At 37.9% G+C, this 18139-nt stretch overlaps 1 protein-coding gene across 4 annotated transcripts in view; it reads left to right on the plus strand.

Annotated features, from left to right (window-relative positions):
* The first annotated feature begins 4305 nt into the window (after positions 1-4305).
* KU70 (ATP-dependent DNA helicase 2 subunit Ku70-like protein) overlaps positions 4306-18139 on the plus strand; it is a 129028-nt gene continuing 115194 nt past the window's right edge. For 3 of the 4 annotated variants that reach the window (XM_088976432.1, XM_088976433.1, XM_088976435.1), the window contains exons 1-4: positions 4306-4470; positions 4576-4655; positions 4743-4820; positions 8190-8306. In XM_088976432.1, coding sequence (XP_088832558.1) covers positions 4590-4655; positions 4743-4820; positions 8190-8306 — 261 coding nt within the window. In that variant the 5' untranslated portion in view covers positions 4306-4470; positions 4576-4589. Of the gene's footprint in view, positions 4471-4575; positions 4656-4737; positions 4821-8189; positions 8307-18139 lie in introns of all 4 variants that reach the window. The other variant, XM_088976434.1, reaches the window with a different exon arrangement.

Raw genomic sequence — 18139 nt, forward strand, 5'->3', positions numbered from 1 at the left:
AATCCAACCCAATCCAATATAAAATTGTTATAGACGGACCAGGTCCAATCCAATCTAATAAATATTTTGGATTGGATTGGTCAAATCCAATATGTCTTGTTAGTCCATTCAATCCATCCAAATTGATTTTGGATTGGATGAGACACCCTTAGCAATCAACAGTTGGCCTCCAAATGGGCTCTTCAAATGGCAACCACCTAACATTATGTACCTTTGACACGCTGAAATTATCCCATCGTTCACCCCTTTGAAGCAAATAAACATCCTCTTAAAACAGGTATATGTGGGCATCTGAGTGAGGCATCTCCGCCTCAAGTCGTGCAATGCTTCTAGGGTTGTACTTAGGGGTGGATTCGAGTCAAGTTAAGCCGAATACTTGACTATTCGAGCTCGACTCGCAGGAATAGTATCGAGCTCAAGCTTGATTTGAGCTAGAGACTTGATCTTGAGCTCGGCTCGGTTCATAGCTCACAAGTTCAAGCTCAACTATAAGCCAAGGTTTTTTGAAAAATAAAAATTATGTGTAAAATTATTATTTTTTATTTTTAGACAAAAAATTAAGAATTATAAAAATTATTTACTATTATACATAAAAATAAAAATATTATTATATATAATACAATTATTTATTTTATATATATATATATATATATATATGTATGAATATATATAATAAAAATTATTTATTTAATACTAGGCTCGCGAGCCTCATGAGCCGAACTTCATTGGGCTCGAGCTCGGCTCGATTAGCAAATGAGCCTATATATCATGCTCAAATTCGGCATGAAGTTCGGTTTAAACCGAGTTGAGGCGAGCTTAAATAGATCATGAAAGGCTCGGCTCATGGCCACCCTTAGTTGTACTTCTATACAACCAAAAAATAATTGCCAGCCTAGCACACTACTCCTTATGAGAGCCCTTGATTTCTTTCATTGCCTTTTTGCATTGCACGATACAATAGACCTTCTCCATTACACATTAATGCTTTCTTTGGAGCTTGAAAGCTCCTAAAAATATCTTGCCTTTATTATTGGGTGTTGTAACTCTTTTGCTATCCACGTATTTATAGCTTGGTTGTTTCCCCACACTTGTTAAAACAAATGCTAATCAACCATTGTTTTGAACATAAATGTTGCCCCATCTTGTAATCAGGATGCATGACACCTCCAAGGACAACCATTTGTTGTGCACACAACAATAACTCTCCTAGTCTCGTTCTTCGACTTGACAATATTATACCCATTATAGACATAATAGTCCTTAAAAGCCTCTCTCTCTCTATCTATCTATATATCTATCTATCTATTAGCAAATATCATTCCAATAGCCAACTTATGAGATTGGCTATCAAATCTTAGCACCTTAGTTATTAACCCATCATCATTAGAAGAATAAATACTCTTTGGCTTTGAATTGGTTTCATAATATTATAAGGCATGATTATCTTTTTTTTTTTTTTTTTATAAGAATAGAGAGGTTTTACACAAGTCGGAAGTAGCATGACCCCAAAAATAAAAAAGGCAAATAAACTCTAAATCCTTTGAGATGGAACCCATATAGATAAGCAAGGAATCTTTGTTATTTGAGTGTGCTTCATGCCGATTATATAAATCAGCATCAATGCTCTCTATTGCAAATCCACTAGACAAAGCAAGAATTTCTTATTTCTTCTTCCATCTCCTTATCCGCCATTTCAGTGTCATATCCATTCTCTTGTCTTGGAGCCTCAATTTCATCCTCACTAATCTCATATTCAAAGTTTATCTCAACATCCTCTTCACCCATGCTTGCATCAAACCTCTCATTTAGATTTGTATTGCTAAAACCAACACATGAAGTACTAGCATGGATACACTTCTTGTTCATCATTATGAGCTACAGAAGGAAAAGGTGGATGAAGAATATCAACTGCATCATCAAATTCACTATTCACATTCATGATGGAAAATGGACTCAAGTGCATGCCATAGAACATACTAAGTGATAGTGTCTTCCTCTTTATAGTGAATCATCATTTGCATAATGTGCCCATCACCTTCAATTTTTTCCATACCATCCAAAGTCTACTATCTTGTAATACAAATGGAGTATGGAAAAACTTGGAATAATGGCAACTATATTTGCCAAATTTATCAATAGTTCACAGGTTATTGTGTAGGGGTCCAAACATTCAAACATAAATACTTCCCCCCCCATGTACTCTACTTGCTTCCTTCTAGTCCTAAATTCTCCATCACAATGTATGACTAGCTTTATAACATGCGTGGCCATCCTCTACAAAATGAAGCCAATATATTAGTTAAAAAGAAGTAATTCTTGTAAGAAAGTAATATAACAACATTTCTATAAACAACAATCTAATAAAAGAATGAAAGTTACATACCAATTGATGTAGGTATACTTGGCATGCCTTGGATTGTGCCACATGGCATCGGCCAGATTAAATCCTGGCCGCACATCACCAACTGCCTCCAACCACTCCAAGGCAATGTCGGCTATAAAAGGGGTGCTCATCTCAAGGTAAAGACACTTACACTTACTCTCTTGCATTCAAAATCCCAAGAAAATTATCCTTGGCAATTAAGGACTAAGCTTTGAGTCCTCGTATCAAGCATGGTCCGACCCCTCTTTGGCACTTGGCTAACTTGACTGTCGAAGTCTCCGTCCCTGGGATAACACCTAGGGCCTCTAATGTGTACTCTTTTCCTATTTACAGGTTAGACCCATCGGTAACACCAACAAAATTCCCTTGTTGCCCTTGACCCCATCTTTGGCAACAACACCAATAATTAAAGAAATTTAATTATTGTAATTTTTGTAAGAAAGCAATATAACAAAATTGCAAGTGCGCATTTTCCATGCACTGGATCTGCTATGAATACAAGTGTGAACCTGGTTAAGTGACCAATCACAAGTGAACATGCTAGTGTTCTATATACATAACTACATACGTGATTGGTCACTTAGCTAAGTTTGCATATTTGTGTTAACGCCAAATTTAAATTCTATTTTATTGGCACATATCATAAAAAAAAATCAAAAGGCAATTCAATGCAAACAAACAAAACAAAGAGTATTAATAGATTTTTTTTCCATGTGATTGACCCCATAGTGAAACCTTTGAGCAACAAGTAATTATCAATTAATTTAAAGACAAAAAAACACACTTTGTTGTCCAAATTCCTTTCACTAATAAATGTACAAGATTTTATACAATGCATTTTAAATACTTAAAACACAATAGCTCAATAACTCAAGCATGAAAAAGAGTGGCTTGAGGGTTTTATAATTCTTCTTTTACCAAATCACTTTCTAAAATTTACAAATCTACCAAATTATTTTTGGGTGTTGCAAATGCATTAAATGTCCTTCTTAAGTTTGCATATATACCAAATTTGATATATTCTTAGACTAAAATAAGGTGGAACATTTGCTTTTCTTCTTCGGGGCGTTCTTTTTTTTTTTTTATTTTGAGGGGGGGGGGGGAGAGTTGGTCAATGAGATTTTGGTTCTCATTGACCAAGAATCCCATTCTCCTTTTTCAAATTAATGTGGGGATTGGGAAAAGTTTATTTTCCTATGTATCACTTAACAGGCCCATCTCTTAGGTGGGTAAAAAACTTTCTCACATGGGGGGGGGGATTCTAACACTTGAATGGGACAAAAATGCCCCATTTAATAATGAACTTTTATGGCTAAAATAATCATTTCCTTTTTTACTTAGGAAATAAAAGAGCATGGGTAAATACACTTACCTGGGTAAGTGTTTCCCCAGAAAAACTTACCCAAAAGAAACGATACGATATGCTTGATACAGGGCGTATCATATTGATACTTTGAACCTTGCTTCTAAGGCTTCTTTTAACAACCACTTAATCATCAAATAGGGCCAAAGACTCATTGTGTTAGATTTTAAATAGGATTAAAATTGATATTTTGTTTTGTGCTTTTTTCATAATTTAAAATGGATGAAGGGTCGTTTAGGATAGAGAAGTCATATTGCAATTCCCTTAGACTATGTTTGGGTTGAAAGAAAAGGTAGAGAAATGAAGGGAAAGACAAGAAAACCTATACAAGGTTTGTAAAAGTTTCGCTACCTTTTCCTTCATTTCCTTGCATTTTTCTTCAAACAAAGCGTAGCCTTAGAATGAACAAATAATGAGCATTGCCATTGAAAACTATAGGGGGTGTTTTAATAATTGCATGAACAAATATAGGGGTGTTTTAGTAATAGGAAAACCATAGGGGGTGTTTTAATAATTGCGTGAAACTATAAGGGGTGTTCAAAGTAAATGACCTTTTTTTCCGCTAAGTTGCCCACTATATGCCGCCCAAACAACTGTCTTCTCTCGGAAGCCAAAAATTTGGAATTTTCTAGTTCATTCTCTAAAGTCTAAACAGAGGTTACAGAGCGGGTGAAAGAACCAAACTCAGCATCAGGGATCATTTTACTCTGATTTTTCACTACAGGTCTCTCTTACTCAGAGTTCTGAATCTGGGTTTTCTTCATCTTTGATTTCTATGACTACTAATGTTCAAAAAATGTTACAACTTGCTGGTCTCCCATTTTTTCAGGCAATTTTTTCATCATGGAGTTGGACCCGGAAGGCGTATTTAGGGACGACGAAGAGGAGCTTGAAGATGATTTTTTTCAGGTTTTGTCTTATCCCCACTTTGTTTTTCATGTTTTTTTTTTTTTTTTTTTTCATTTTTATCATAAAAAGTAAGGAGTTATGCTTCAGGAAAGAGTAGCTACCAAAGAACTCGTCGTGTATCTCGTAGATGCTTCGCCGAAAATGTTCAGCCCTGCGGGTAAATTGGTAAGTTCGTCTCTACCAAGATAAAACCATTTTAACTGCTACTCGTAGAGTTCATAGGAAATCCACAATGAACTATATACAACCAGTGTCATTTCTGCTGCCGGGTATGCAGACCAGATGTGACGATTTCTACTTTTATGATACAAAGCGTAGAGAAATACATTCTAAAGCTTGTCTGAATTCAAGAATTGTGAGATAATGTTAACTTAGTCGTCAATCATCTACAAATTTATTTATAGAAGTATGCATATATCAAGAGTTATGATGAATTCTTAGATCTTGATAAAAACATGAATGTATCACGTCAGATCCTCTTTCTTTGACTGGAATTTGGTTTGCCGAAACAAGGGTCATTACTATTATATAAAGCAAATTGTTACATGCTCTTTACTTATCTAGTTTATAGTCCAATCAATACAAACTGCTTACTCTATTTGGCACAATAAACTGGGGCATGCTTTGTCTCGCCAAATGTCAATCCTCTCTAATGGTAGCTTAGCTTCACCAAATAAAGCCTGTAATATATGTGAAAAGGCCAAACACACCCGAACTCTATTTCCTATGAGCTCCTCTAGGGTGCCTACTATGCATGTATGCACTCAGGTGCTAGATTTTTTTTGACCATAGTTGATGACTACAACCATTGTACATGGGTGTTCCTTATGAAAAATAAGTCCAATACATACAATTTCTTGATTTCCTTTTGTAACACAGTGAAAATTCAATTCTGCACTGTTGTTCGGGTTGTTCGTTTTGATAATGGTAAAGAATTTCTCTCAGGCCCAATGAACAATACTTAATGGACAATGGCATTGTCCATCAAACATCATGTGTAAACTCCCCTTAGCAAAATGGTGTTGTTGAGAGGAAGCACTGCCACTTACTAGAAGTTGCATGTGCCTTGCGTTTTTAGGCTTCACTCTCTTTAGTATTTTGGGATGAATGTGTTCTCATTGTAGCCTATATTATCAATTACTTGCCTGCAATACAATTACAAGGCAAATCCCCTTATGAGTTGTTTTTGGTAAAACCCCATCTTACACCCATTTACGGACCTTTGGATGTTTGTGTTATGCTCAAGAGCATCCTCTTTCAAAGGACAAATTTGCACCAAGGGCCTCGAAATGTATTTTTGTAGGCTATCCCTTTGGTAAAAAAGGATACAGAGTTTACAACCTTGATTCCCACCTAATTTGTACTTTTGAGATGTTTCCTTTTATGAAACAATATTCCCGTTTGCTAACACCACGTCACAGTCTTCACTTGTCCCATCTCACAAGAATGTGGTCATCCCTTTACTCCAGTTTGAGGACCCCTTTATTGACATTTCACCCTCTACAATGCTCATTGACATTAACAACACAAGACCCATGGACAATGAAGCCCAACCCATTGTTACAGTCCTCATGATAACCAACCCACTATTAATGATGCACCTGTAGTGTCCGATTGTGATTTGGGCAGTTCACTCAAAGTCCCAATGCAATGCCCTCAATGTACCAGGCATATTTCATCTCACTTTCGTGATTATGATTATAGTTTACCCATCTCTCTCTCTAACACTGTTGCTACAGCCCCCTTACCATCTAAACTTACCACTTACTCGTAGGATGCACGTGACCCCAGTTGGTGTAAGGCCATGGAAACCGAGATTGCTGCATTGGAGCACAACTAAACATGGTCCATTGTAGATCTACATCTTGGAAAAAAAACCAATAGGATCAAATTGGGTGTATAAATTGAAACTTCACGATGATGGAACCATTGAGCGCTATAAGGTGAGACTGGTGGCTAGAGGTTATACATAGATTGCGGGCCATGATTATCACGATACATATGCTCCCATGGCCAAAATTGTAACTCTATGGTGCCTTCTCACCCTTGCTGCTATAATGGGGTGGGAGCTATATCAGTTGGATGTCACTAACGCCTTCTTTCATGGTGATCATTCCTCTGGGTTTTCCTAAACAAGCTAAGAACGAAGTCTGTAAGTTGCAAAAATCTCTATTTGGGCTCAAACAAGCCTCTTGTTGCTGGTTCGAAAAATTTGCTACTACTCTAAAAGAATTATTGTTTTACCCAATTGGTTGCGGATTATGTACTCATTGTTTACCTCCAACCTTTCGGATTCATTTGTGGCTGTCCTTGTGTACATTGATGATCAAATTATCACTGGGAATGATGTTGCCCACATTTGTGATCTGAAGACATATCTTCATGGCTGCTTTCATCTCAAAGATTTTGGGCCCCTCCACTATTTTCTTGGCCTTGAGGTCATACGGTCCAATTTTGGAATTTTTGTGCGTCAACATAAGTGTGCCATGGACATTATCACTGAAATAGGTGTGGCTGATTGCAAGCTTGCCTTATATCCTATGGAGCAGCAGAAACGGTTCTTTTTTATGAACAACCCACCATGAATGATACAACCCAATATCGACGGCTCATTGGTCGCCTTGTCTGTCTCACCATCACTAGGCCCAAATTGGCTTTTCTGGTTCACATGTTGCAATTTATGCATGATCCCTATGAAGAACACATGCAAGCTGCTCTTCATGTTGTATGCTACATCAAAACAACTCCAGCTCAAGGGATTTTTTTTTTTGCTTCATCTGCTGATTGCACTCTTGCGGGTTACTATTATTCTGATTGGGCCACATGGCCTCTTACACGAAGATCAACTATAGGATATGTCACCATGCTTACCTCTCTCCTATCATGGAAAACAAAGAAACAAGCCACTGCTTCTCGATCTTCAGCAAAAACCGAGTACCATGCCTTGGCCATGGCTACAAGTGAATTAGTATGGCTCAAGTGCATTCTTCGTGACCTTGGTCTTTCCTTGTAGTAACCTATTCAACTTCATTGTGATGGTCAGACAACTATCCACATTGTAAGAAATCTTGTCTTTCATGAGTAGACGAAGTACATTGACATTGACTGCCATTTTGTTGGGGAACACATCCAGAAAAAAAGACATCCAGCTATGTCACCTCTCCACTAAGTCTCAGCCGGTTGATATATTTACTAAAGCCCTAGGGGCTGACCAATTTCAATTTCTTGTATGCAAGTTGGGTGTCATTCTATCCCTAACTTGAGGGGGGGGGGTATTCTAAAATATTCGAATTGTTAGTTGGTAATAACTAAGTTGACGTGCCAGTACAAGTTGGCCAAGTGGGTTAACTTAAATGTATATAATTCACACACACAAATACTACAATTTTCATCTCAGTTTCTTTCAAGCTTTGTTACATTTATCTGGTTTTGTTGAATCAATCAACTGGTGCAGTTTGGAGAACATTGAAAATGAATAAAATCTTGCTTTTTATAGGCTGCCAACCTCATCTAACTAAATTGAATTATTTGCAGGAAAATCAGGAAGAAGAAAGTTATTTTCACACTGTTGTCAGTTGTATTTCCCAGTCATTGAAGACTCTCATCATTAATAGATCTTATGATGAAGTTGCAATATGCTTCTTCAACACTGTAAGATGTCATTACTTTCTTCAATGATAAAACTTTCACCACTTATTTGTTTAAGATTATTTAAATGCAACCAAGAGACAACCAAGAGCTTGGTTGTCATCTGATCAATGATATTTGAGAAATGTATCTTTACTATGCTATCACCTTCTTAGAAATTTAGCTTGCGATATTCGACTATACGCACAGATGCTCACTTGGAACTCTGCTTTAGATAATCTCTCCCATTCAAAAGTGTAAGGCATGAAGTGCATGATTGAGGCTGTCAACCAGATAGGGATTCTTCAAGATTGGCAATCTATTGACTCACTTGTGCTACATTTTTTAAATTTGCATTTATAGAGAGTCATGGTGAAGTTTCTGAATAGTGAAGACAAAAAGAAGTGAAGAAATGAATCTCTAAGATAGCCAATATGATTTAGAGACATACATAACTTTAATTTTGTCAATTCTATTCTCTTAAGCATGCATTAGAAGGGAAACATAGTTAAATCTATTTCTGTAGACAAATTCATAATAATTACTTGAAAGAATGCTAGGAAGTCCCTTTATATGCATATATATTTGTTGTGTTTATATATCATTTCTTGTATTAGTAAAACAAGTCCAAAGAAGAGTAAAAAAGATAAGTTTAAGAGTAGAAAAGAGTGGAAGTGTGGAACAAATGCAAGAAGAGAGGAAGAAAAAGGGCTTGGGTGATCAATTGATTTGTTCAATCCCCAACTCCCTTTAATCTATTTTATTAACGTAATGTTAATGAGAGTAAATTGTAGAAATATCCTTTATGGGGTGGCAATAAAAAAGAAAGAAAATAAAAGATTTAGGTCCACTACTCCTACGGTCCAATACAATGAATATCTACTAAATAAAAGAAACACAAATAAACCCAAAAAGAGCCCAACCTGATAGCTCAACGCTTCCCCTCAAGCTGAGCATAGATTTCAATCATGCACAGCTTGGTTACATATTACTCCATAATTTGACATTAGCCATAGGAGCAAATGTTTCTTGATAATCAATGCCATAAGTTTGAGTATATCCTTTCGCCACTACCCAAGCTTTATATAGCTCAATTGAACCATCACCTCTGTGTTTTATAGTGTACAATAGTTGTACACACACTTGCATTCCATAGGAACTTTGTCCTTAGGAAGAGGAATTGTTTCCCAAGTCTTCTTCTTTATGAGAGCCTCCATTTCCTAGTTCATAACATCCTTCCACTGGGGTGAGTGCATTGGCTTTGTGACATTGCGAGGAATGGACATAGAAGAAATAACAGTGGTGTAGGAAAAGTAGGATGGTGAAAGGGCATCATAAGAAACATAATTATTAATTGGATAGTACATTTTCTTTTTTCCTTCCGAATAGCAATAGGAAGATCAAGACCAGAATCCAAGACATCGGTTTCGGGAACATGAGGCTTAGAATCAACAAGGGTCACAAGTTCAGGATTATTTGAGTCCATGATATCAGATTGTGGTGGACATACAGTTTCAGGAGCAACCCTGTTCCCTTGTCTGATGAAGAACTACTGCCAAGACTAAGGTTGATACATAGGAGGGGAAGGAGTTGGATAGGAATATTATCATTACAATTAGGGGAAGGAGATGGATAAGATGCAGGAGTTGGAATAGGTAAACAAAAAGGAGTCTGATCTTCATTAATATTCTCCCCTTGAAGAGAAGGACAAGACGACTAAAAGAAAGTGGTGGATTCAAGGAAGATGGCATCCTTGGAAACATATCTTCTACTAGAATGAGGACCGTAGAATTTATAGCCCTCCTGGACTGAAGAATAGCCAAGAAAAACACATTTAATAGACTTTGGATTGAACGTAAGCCATGGGGGACTCATGTCATGAACAAAGCAAGTGCAATAGATGACATTGAGAGGAATACAGAGGACTGGATCATTAGGGAAGAGGAGTTTATGAGGAGATTGAAGATGAAGATTCCTTTGTGTTGTCAAATTTTTATCATTTTGATTTTCTTTCTCAAACTGTGGCTCTACCATATGAAAGAAATTTTGAACAGTTGGAGGAACTTCATCCTTGCTCTTCATTAGGTATAGCCAAGTGTATCCAGAATAATCATCAATGAAGAGAATAAAATACTTGTATCCTCCTATGCAAGGAATAGAATATGGACCCCATACCAAATGAAAGACAACATTACTTATTTTATTATTGGCAAGATATGTGTTTCTACATTGTTTTGATAGGTGACAGACTTCACATGGATGACTCAATTTACTTCATGTCCACTTCCAATAGTGTTCCCTGTGTTTAGATCCCGAAAAACACAATGAGAAGGCAAGAAGATTACAAACAATTATTTGATTTTGTATGGGAGCTAACTGATAAGAGATTTTTATGCAATTAAGGAATATGAAGAATAGAACTCAAGGAAAGATTAGGTGTAAGCTTTGCTTCACCCAACCCTGAGATTGGAGTCTGAGATCCATTTGCTACAATAATTTTACCTTTCGCAGGAGTTAATTTATATGTGGTAAAGAGGGAAGGCATACTAGTCATATGTCCACTAACTCTAGAGTCAATTGTCCAGGTGCTAGAAGAGGAAGGATAACATGCAAATGCAATAGCTATTTTAGCAAAAGACGTGGGAGGATTGCTAAAACAACTAGAGGTAGTTGACCTGCTCTTCTCTAGCTGAATCAGGAGGCTCCAGAGCTTGTCCATCACATCAAAGGAGCCATGTGGAGGCTGGATACCAATAATCTGATTATCACCACCAACTGTAGCTAGATGAGCATTACTCTTCTTCATTGTTTTAAACTTTTTAGGTTTCAATTGTGGCTGCAACTTCCAATACTTGTCCTTGGTATGTCTAGGCTTCTTGCAATATTCATACACCACTTTATCAGTCTTCTCACTTACAAAAAACCTTGCTTGTACTCGACGTAAGTTTAGAAGACATAAAGGCAAAGTGTTTAATATTAGTATTCTGCATCATAGCAACCCTCTTACTCTTTTCTCCTTGCACTAAGGAATATGTCATAGCAAGTGAAAAAACATCATTACCGAGGATGTGTTGCCTAGTAAAGTTAAACTTTGCATTTTGTAGGGATGGGAGATCCATCATATGGATGGTCGAACCATGTAGGGTGGCTGGGCGAAATTTAAAAAATTTTCTTACTCCCATCCGGGAATCGTATTCTCAATTTAGAAAACTACATTTGCAAGGTTCTTTCTTGTAACCAAACCAGACCAAATTCGAAACCAAGATTAGGGAGAGGTATACCTGATACGGAACCCATGCAAAAGCTCCTCCCAACGCAGGTGTTCACACCTAAAGAGTGTACCAAATCCTCCTTCCACTGAAGATGACACAGCTTGGGATAGTGAGCACAACTTCACAATTGTTTCTTCTAGCAAGAAACAATATCAAGATCAAATCTTGATCAGTTCCAAGAAAATGAAATCAAATAGGGTAGGGCGGCAAGAGCAGAGTGAGAAAACTGAGGCAGAAACAGTCAAACTATGTTGTTCTTTTCAGGTCCACCCTGCTCTTTATATATAACCCTTAAAGAGATGATTTCCTAATCTGATTAGGTGTTTCTTGATCCAAATATTTATTTGGATCTGAACTCTTTAAGTGATAAGGATAATCTCTTATCTTATCTACAGATCAAGATTAACTACTCCTAATCAAATTAGAAGTTTCCTGATTCAAACTTTTATTTGGATATGGACTCTTTAAGTGGATAAGAGGTATCCTCTTACCCTCATCTGCTGATCCATACCTAGATTCACCCCTAATTAATTAATCCAATTAGCCCAATTTGAAATGGGCTTTAGGCCCATTAAGCGTTCAGGCTCACTTCCTTTTAATGCTGGCTAGCTTGGCTCTCTTTGTATGGCGTGGGACCCTATCATTGATCTACACGTTAGCCACATGGGTTCAACCCAGCCTTAGTTACAAGGCCCGACCGAATTCACTGTAGGACACAGTGAACCCCTGAGTCCATCACCATGGGTTCTTAATGAGCTCGACATTTACACTAAACGGTCCTTGAGTCCAACCATCTTATGAAGGCCCAAGGACTGTGGGCAAATGCAAGATTAGCCCATCAGGTATAACCGTCAATGGTCTTATACTTAATCTTTCAACCCTTGATGATCAAACACCGCCTGACAAGAGAGAATTTCTCCCTCGGCTGCAAGGTACAATGCTACACTCTCTATTCACATGGATCCCTGGAATTAAAACCTTTTGCAAACAATTTGTGAAAACATAATATATAAGTATATCTCTATATAAATATATTTTGCAAAACCAAATTTCAAACACATTAGAAATCCACCGCCGGCAGTTTAGGTTTCCATCATAGAGAGTGCATTTCCCCGATCATTCACTTTGGCCGACAAAGGGGTTGATCCTGTCACTATGAAGTATGATCACCCACTCAGGTGAATTCCGGACTGACCCAACATACCTAGGTTTTGACTCCCGCTAAGGATCTAACTGATTGACATATCAAAGACAACCCAATCCGACACCTAGTGCAGTACCATAATCGAGTCTAGGGGTCAGGCGTAACATTCCAATTTTGCCCATCTGTCTCCAAGGTCCAGGGCAACACTAGAATTTGGTTCGGTTCAGGGTTTCAAGAAAACCCACACTGCATGTACCTTAGGTCTCACCCTGGCAGCTGAGACAAGCCACCCCAACCAACTTGGCAGCACATCATTGTCAGCCTTGGTAGGATAAATCTTCCCAGATCTATCCAATGGCTATGAAGATTCTAAACTAACACGAGTCTCATTAGTGTCCAGTTTAAGGGTATTACACAGAAACACACCACAATAACATGAATTAAATATGTACTTTATTCATTTATAATAAATGTCATAATGTACGTCAAGCTGATTGGAGCTAAGGGCATTTACTGTCTAACACATTTAACCCAGCAAGGAAGTCAAACAACCTATCCTTTTCCATATATTTTCTATATTGCTCACCATCCTTAGGGTCCTTCCATTCTAGAGCCTCTAAATGATCAATTCTTCCCAAAGAGGTTGTAAAGAGGAGAAGTACATAGCTACAATCATAATTTTCAAGGCGCCAAGGCGAGGCTAGGCGACAGGGGGGCCCCTTGTCGCTTAGTTGCCTAGGCGATGTATTTTTTTATGTTGAAAACATAGATCCTAGGTTACTCCCTAGGTATCATAACCATATTTCCTTAATAATTATTCATAGTTTTCATATGAAAAGTATAAAATTCATATTAAAGTATAGAAAATCAACATATTCATGAGAAGAAAAAGAAGGAAAATAAAATTCAAAAAATATAGGGGATGAACCCTTATTTTTGTTATGGGAAAAGAAGAAAAGAAAAAGTAATGGAAGAAGAAGAAGAAGAAGAAGAAGAAGAAGAAGTTGGTTCAGGTTTTGAAGTCTTTGAGGGTTCAATACAACATTTAGCAATGTTTGTGTTGATTAAACCAAAACAATAAAAAGAAATTAGTATATAAACACACAAAATGATTATGTTAGTTTAATAATGTCTATTTTATAATTATAATCTCAAAAAAGAATGAACAAAAAGTATTTTGTAGTAGGAAGTAAAAAACTGCTTGGCGATTAGGCAAGGCGAGCCTCAAAGGGCACCTTGTTGCCTAGGCGTTGTCTTGACAACTATGGTTACAGTCCTCTCCCTCTAATGCATATTATATGCCTCTATTCAGAGTTGATAAACTCTAGTAGTGTTTTTTACTTGGGAATAGGTGATTGTCACCCTCCAGTTTTTGATTGGTTGCTTAGCTTCTAACACCAGTTTACTTCCCAATCTTCCTTCCCTGAATCAAAAACCAACCTGCTATTGCCTTTGTTTCTAGCCAGTACCACTGACTTTTGTAGTGGAAGGTATCCTTCAGCTTCAACTTAACAGAGATTATATCAGCAACTTCCCTCCAGTTTTTGATTGGTTGCTTAGCTTCTAACACCAGTTTACTTCCCAATCTTCCTTCCCTGAATCAAAAACCAACCTGCTATTGCCTTTGTTTCTAGCCAGTACCACTGACTTTTGTAGTGGAACTTCATTCTCAACAGTGGTCTTAACATTTTCTCTCGAGCTTTGTCCATTCTCATTTTGGGAGACATCCATACAAAGAAGGTAGTCATTTAGCATTCCGGCAATCTCCTGCCAACCTTTACCTCTACTCCCTTAAGGAAAGCACACCATCTGCTTCCTTCCTTTGCCAAAAAACTCCGACAAAGTTATAAACCACCCTTTTGCATCTCGTTCGTTCTACCTCATAACTTCTCCCTGTCTCACTTCTCACATTCTTCCAAACTAGCTTTCTGCTAACAGAGAGAGAACTTCAATCAGAACATCCCTTACTCATTTGGTTGTTTCCTTCCCTACCACCAACACCATGGCCATCTTTGCTTCCCTCATCTTCAAACTCGGGGTTCCTGATTCTCAGTTCTTCGAGCAAAAAATCTTTGGCTTCAACCTTCAGCCTCCTCCTTTGAGCTACTTCAACAAACTTGGTCTCCTTCATTCTTGAGCTCTCAAATTCAATATTGAATTTTGGAAGCTTTAAAGTGTAAGGACCAAGTAAGACTAGATCTGAACACATTTTTAGATCACTTAAGTATTATATTCTTTTCATTTGATATTTCACCTTTGAGAAAGTATTACCAGTCATATCAACTTGATGTGTAACGTTTATCCCCACAGCCAAAATGTTCTCACCACTTGTGAACACAATACCAGTAGAATCTGTATTTCCAAATATGTTGTAGGAGCAAAACTCTGTCCACATGTTCACGTGCAGATTGTGAGAAATATGTCATCTTGAAATTGTAAAAGATTAAGTAGGGGAATCCTTTTCCCTTCCTTTTTTATTCCTTGATTATTTTTCAAGGAATTAACCAGAAGAAGGAGAAAAGTCCACAGGGCATGGCTAAGGCTGGGAAAGAATTTGAACTTTGAAAATATCATTGTTGTAGGGGATTCAAAGGTCTTTGTGGGATAGTTAAGGACCGAAGTTTCAGGAACTTGGAGTTATAGGTAGATTGTAGATATTAAGAGAAAACGGATTTGGCGTCAGACCTGGTGGCTACATTCCGTTAGGTTCTAAGGAATGCAAATTGTATGGCTGATGCTTTAGACAAGGGTAGGGTTGTAAACAGAGTGACTACAAATTGAATCTGGGCATATTTGAGTTCAAATTCAATTAGATGAGCACTGATTCGAATTCCATTGTTTAATTCAAATCAAAGAATTTTTAATTGCAGAGAAAAGACAGAACTAAGAATGGATATTAGAAAAAAACACAAAAAAACCCTATTTGGCTTGTGAATCAAGTGTAGAAACAGTCTGTGAATTGGCCTTCCTATTGGCACCTTCCACTTCTCTCTCCTCCGGCAGCCTTCAAGCTCCTCATTTTCCAACTGCCTTTTTTTGTGCATCCTTGGCCTTAAGTACCTGCAAGTTTGAGTGGTTGTTCTTCTGCCATGAGTATGGAAGTTTATCTTCTACTCTTTATCTTGTTTGATTTGAGAACAAAGAGATGAAGAGGGAAAGGGGGAGTTGCGTAAAGTGAGTATGGCTGCAGGAAAATAGGAGAAAAGGAGAAAAGAACGAAATCTCGTTTGCTATTTTTGGGGTTAGATTTTTATTTCCTGACATACTGACGGGTTACTGCCCACCACAGAGGTTCCTTCGAGGGAAGCCTAACCTCCAGAAGATAAAAAGATGAGAGAATTATCAGGTCTGCCCTAATCTCTTATTGTGTGCTATTTATAGCTTTTACAAGGATCCCTAGGTGACATGCATGGCAGATATTTACGACTAACGTGGTTTCCCTGTGTATAAGTAGCGAATAGAAGGGTGACCAACTTCATGTGCATGGCCAATTGGTATCTGGGCTTCTGATGTGGACTTGGGCCGAGTGCTCGACTGAATTGTGCCTGGGGTGTGGGCTGCCGCATGGGCTGAGAGCCCATCAATTTTCTCCTCCTTCAATTTAACCTTGTCCTCAAGGCTAGTGTGAGAGAATTGATTCTCCAGTGCTTTACACTCCTCCCATGTGGCATCTTCACGTGGTAGATGTTTCCCTTGCGAAACTTCTTCCCGACTTTGACCCATTGGAAATCAACGATCTCAAGAGGTTCAAGATGAAGTTTCCCTTCATCGTTAAACTCAGTAATATTTGGGCTGGCTGATGTGTTAGGCCCTGGGCTTTTCTTCAGTAGTGAGACATGGAATACTAGGTGCAAGCGGGAGCTAGGGGGAAGCTCCCGTTTGTAGGTGACTTCTCCCACTCAGTTTAAAATGCGAAATGGGATGAAGTACTGTGGTGCAAATTTGGGTCATCGCCTGTGGGCCAGGGACACCTGGTGATAAGGCTGAAGCTTCAGGTAGACATAATCACCAACCTCAAAATGGATGAGGCTGTGTTTCTTATCATACTGGGCCTTCATTTGTTGCTGGGCCCACAGAGGGCCTTGAAAGGGGTGGTACTGGTAGAGGCATGGTACGTTCGGCCCAGGGCAACCACTGCAACCAAATTTTGGGCTGTTCTCCAGCAAAACACCTTAAATAGGTTTTCAAGCATTCGTTCACAACTTTTGATTGCCCATCTGTCTATGGGTGGTAGCCAATTTTGTCAAAAGCTTACGATTTACGATACGATTTGAATCATGAATCCCAAGGTTTTGATTCGAAACCCTTGATTGTGTGGGGGTTTGCCAGTTGGTTATAGTTGAGATCTTGTTTGGGTCTGCTCTCACTTGCCCTTGTGGGACCATATGGCCCAAATAGTGAACTTTGGTCTGGCCAAATAGGCATTTTAAAGCCTTAGTATAGAGCTTGTTCTCTCGCAAGGTGTCAAGATTGATAGGAAGGTGCTGCAAGTGGGACTCCCAATTGTCACTGTACACAAGTATATCATAAAAAATACTAGGATAAAGTATAGTTGTCAATGGCAACACCTAGGCGACAAGGTGCCCTTGGAGGCTCGCCTCACCTAATCGTCGAGCAGTTTTGTACTTCCTATTATAAAATACTTTTTTATTCTTTATTTTTTGAGGTTATAATTATAAAAATGAGATTATTAAACTAAAATATTCATTTTGTGTGTTTATATGCTAATTTCTTTTTATTATTTTCTTATTTGTTAGTGTTTAATCAACATAAACATCGCTAAATGCTGTATTGAACCCTCAATGACTTTAGAACCTGAACCAATAAGGTAGAACTTAAAATTTTGTCTACTCAACACATTTTCTTCTTCCATATCTTCTTCTTCTTCTTCTTCTTCTTCTTTTCTTTTCTTCTACTTTTTCTTTCATATCTTCCATATCGTCTACTTTTTCTTTTATTCTTTTCCTATAACAAAAAATAAGGGTTCAACCCCAATATTTTTTTTTTCAATTTTTTTTCTTCTTTTTCTTCTCATGAATACGTTGATTTTCCATACTTAAACATGGACTTTATACTTTTCTTATGAAAATTATGAATAAATATTAAGGAAGTATGGTTATGGTACCTCGGGAACTACCCTAGGGTCTATGCTTTTTACAAAAAAAAAATCCATCGCCTAGGCGACTAGGCAACTAGGCACCCCCCTGTTGCCTAGCCTTGCCTTGGCGCCTTGAAAACTATGGGATAAAGCGCCTCAAATATGGATGGAATATGTCATTCATCAAGGCGTGAAATGTGGACAGGGCATTGGTTAGTCCGAAAGGCATAACAAAAAATTCATAGTGCCCATCGTGTGTCCAGAATGCTGTTTTATGGACATCATCTGGGTGCACCCTGATCTGATGGTATCCAGCTCTGAGATCCAGTTTAGAGAACACCTT

This window comes from Nelumbo lutea, chromosome 3 (assembly GCF_056320005.1).
Source record: "Nelumbo lutea isolate HS-2025 chromosome 3, American lotus-T2T, whole genome shotgun sequence".
In the NCBI taxonomy this organism is placed as follows: Eukaryota; Viridiplantae; Streptophyta; class Magnoliopsida; order Proteales; family Nelumbonaceae; genus Nelumbo; species Nelumbo lutea.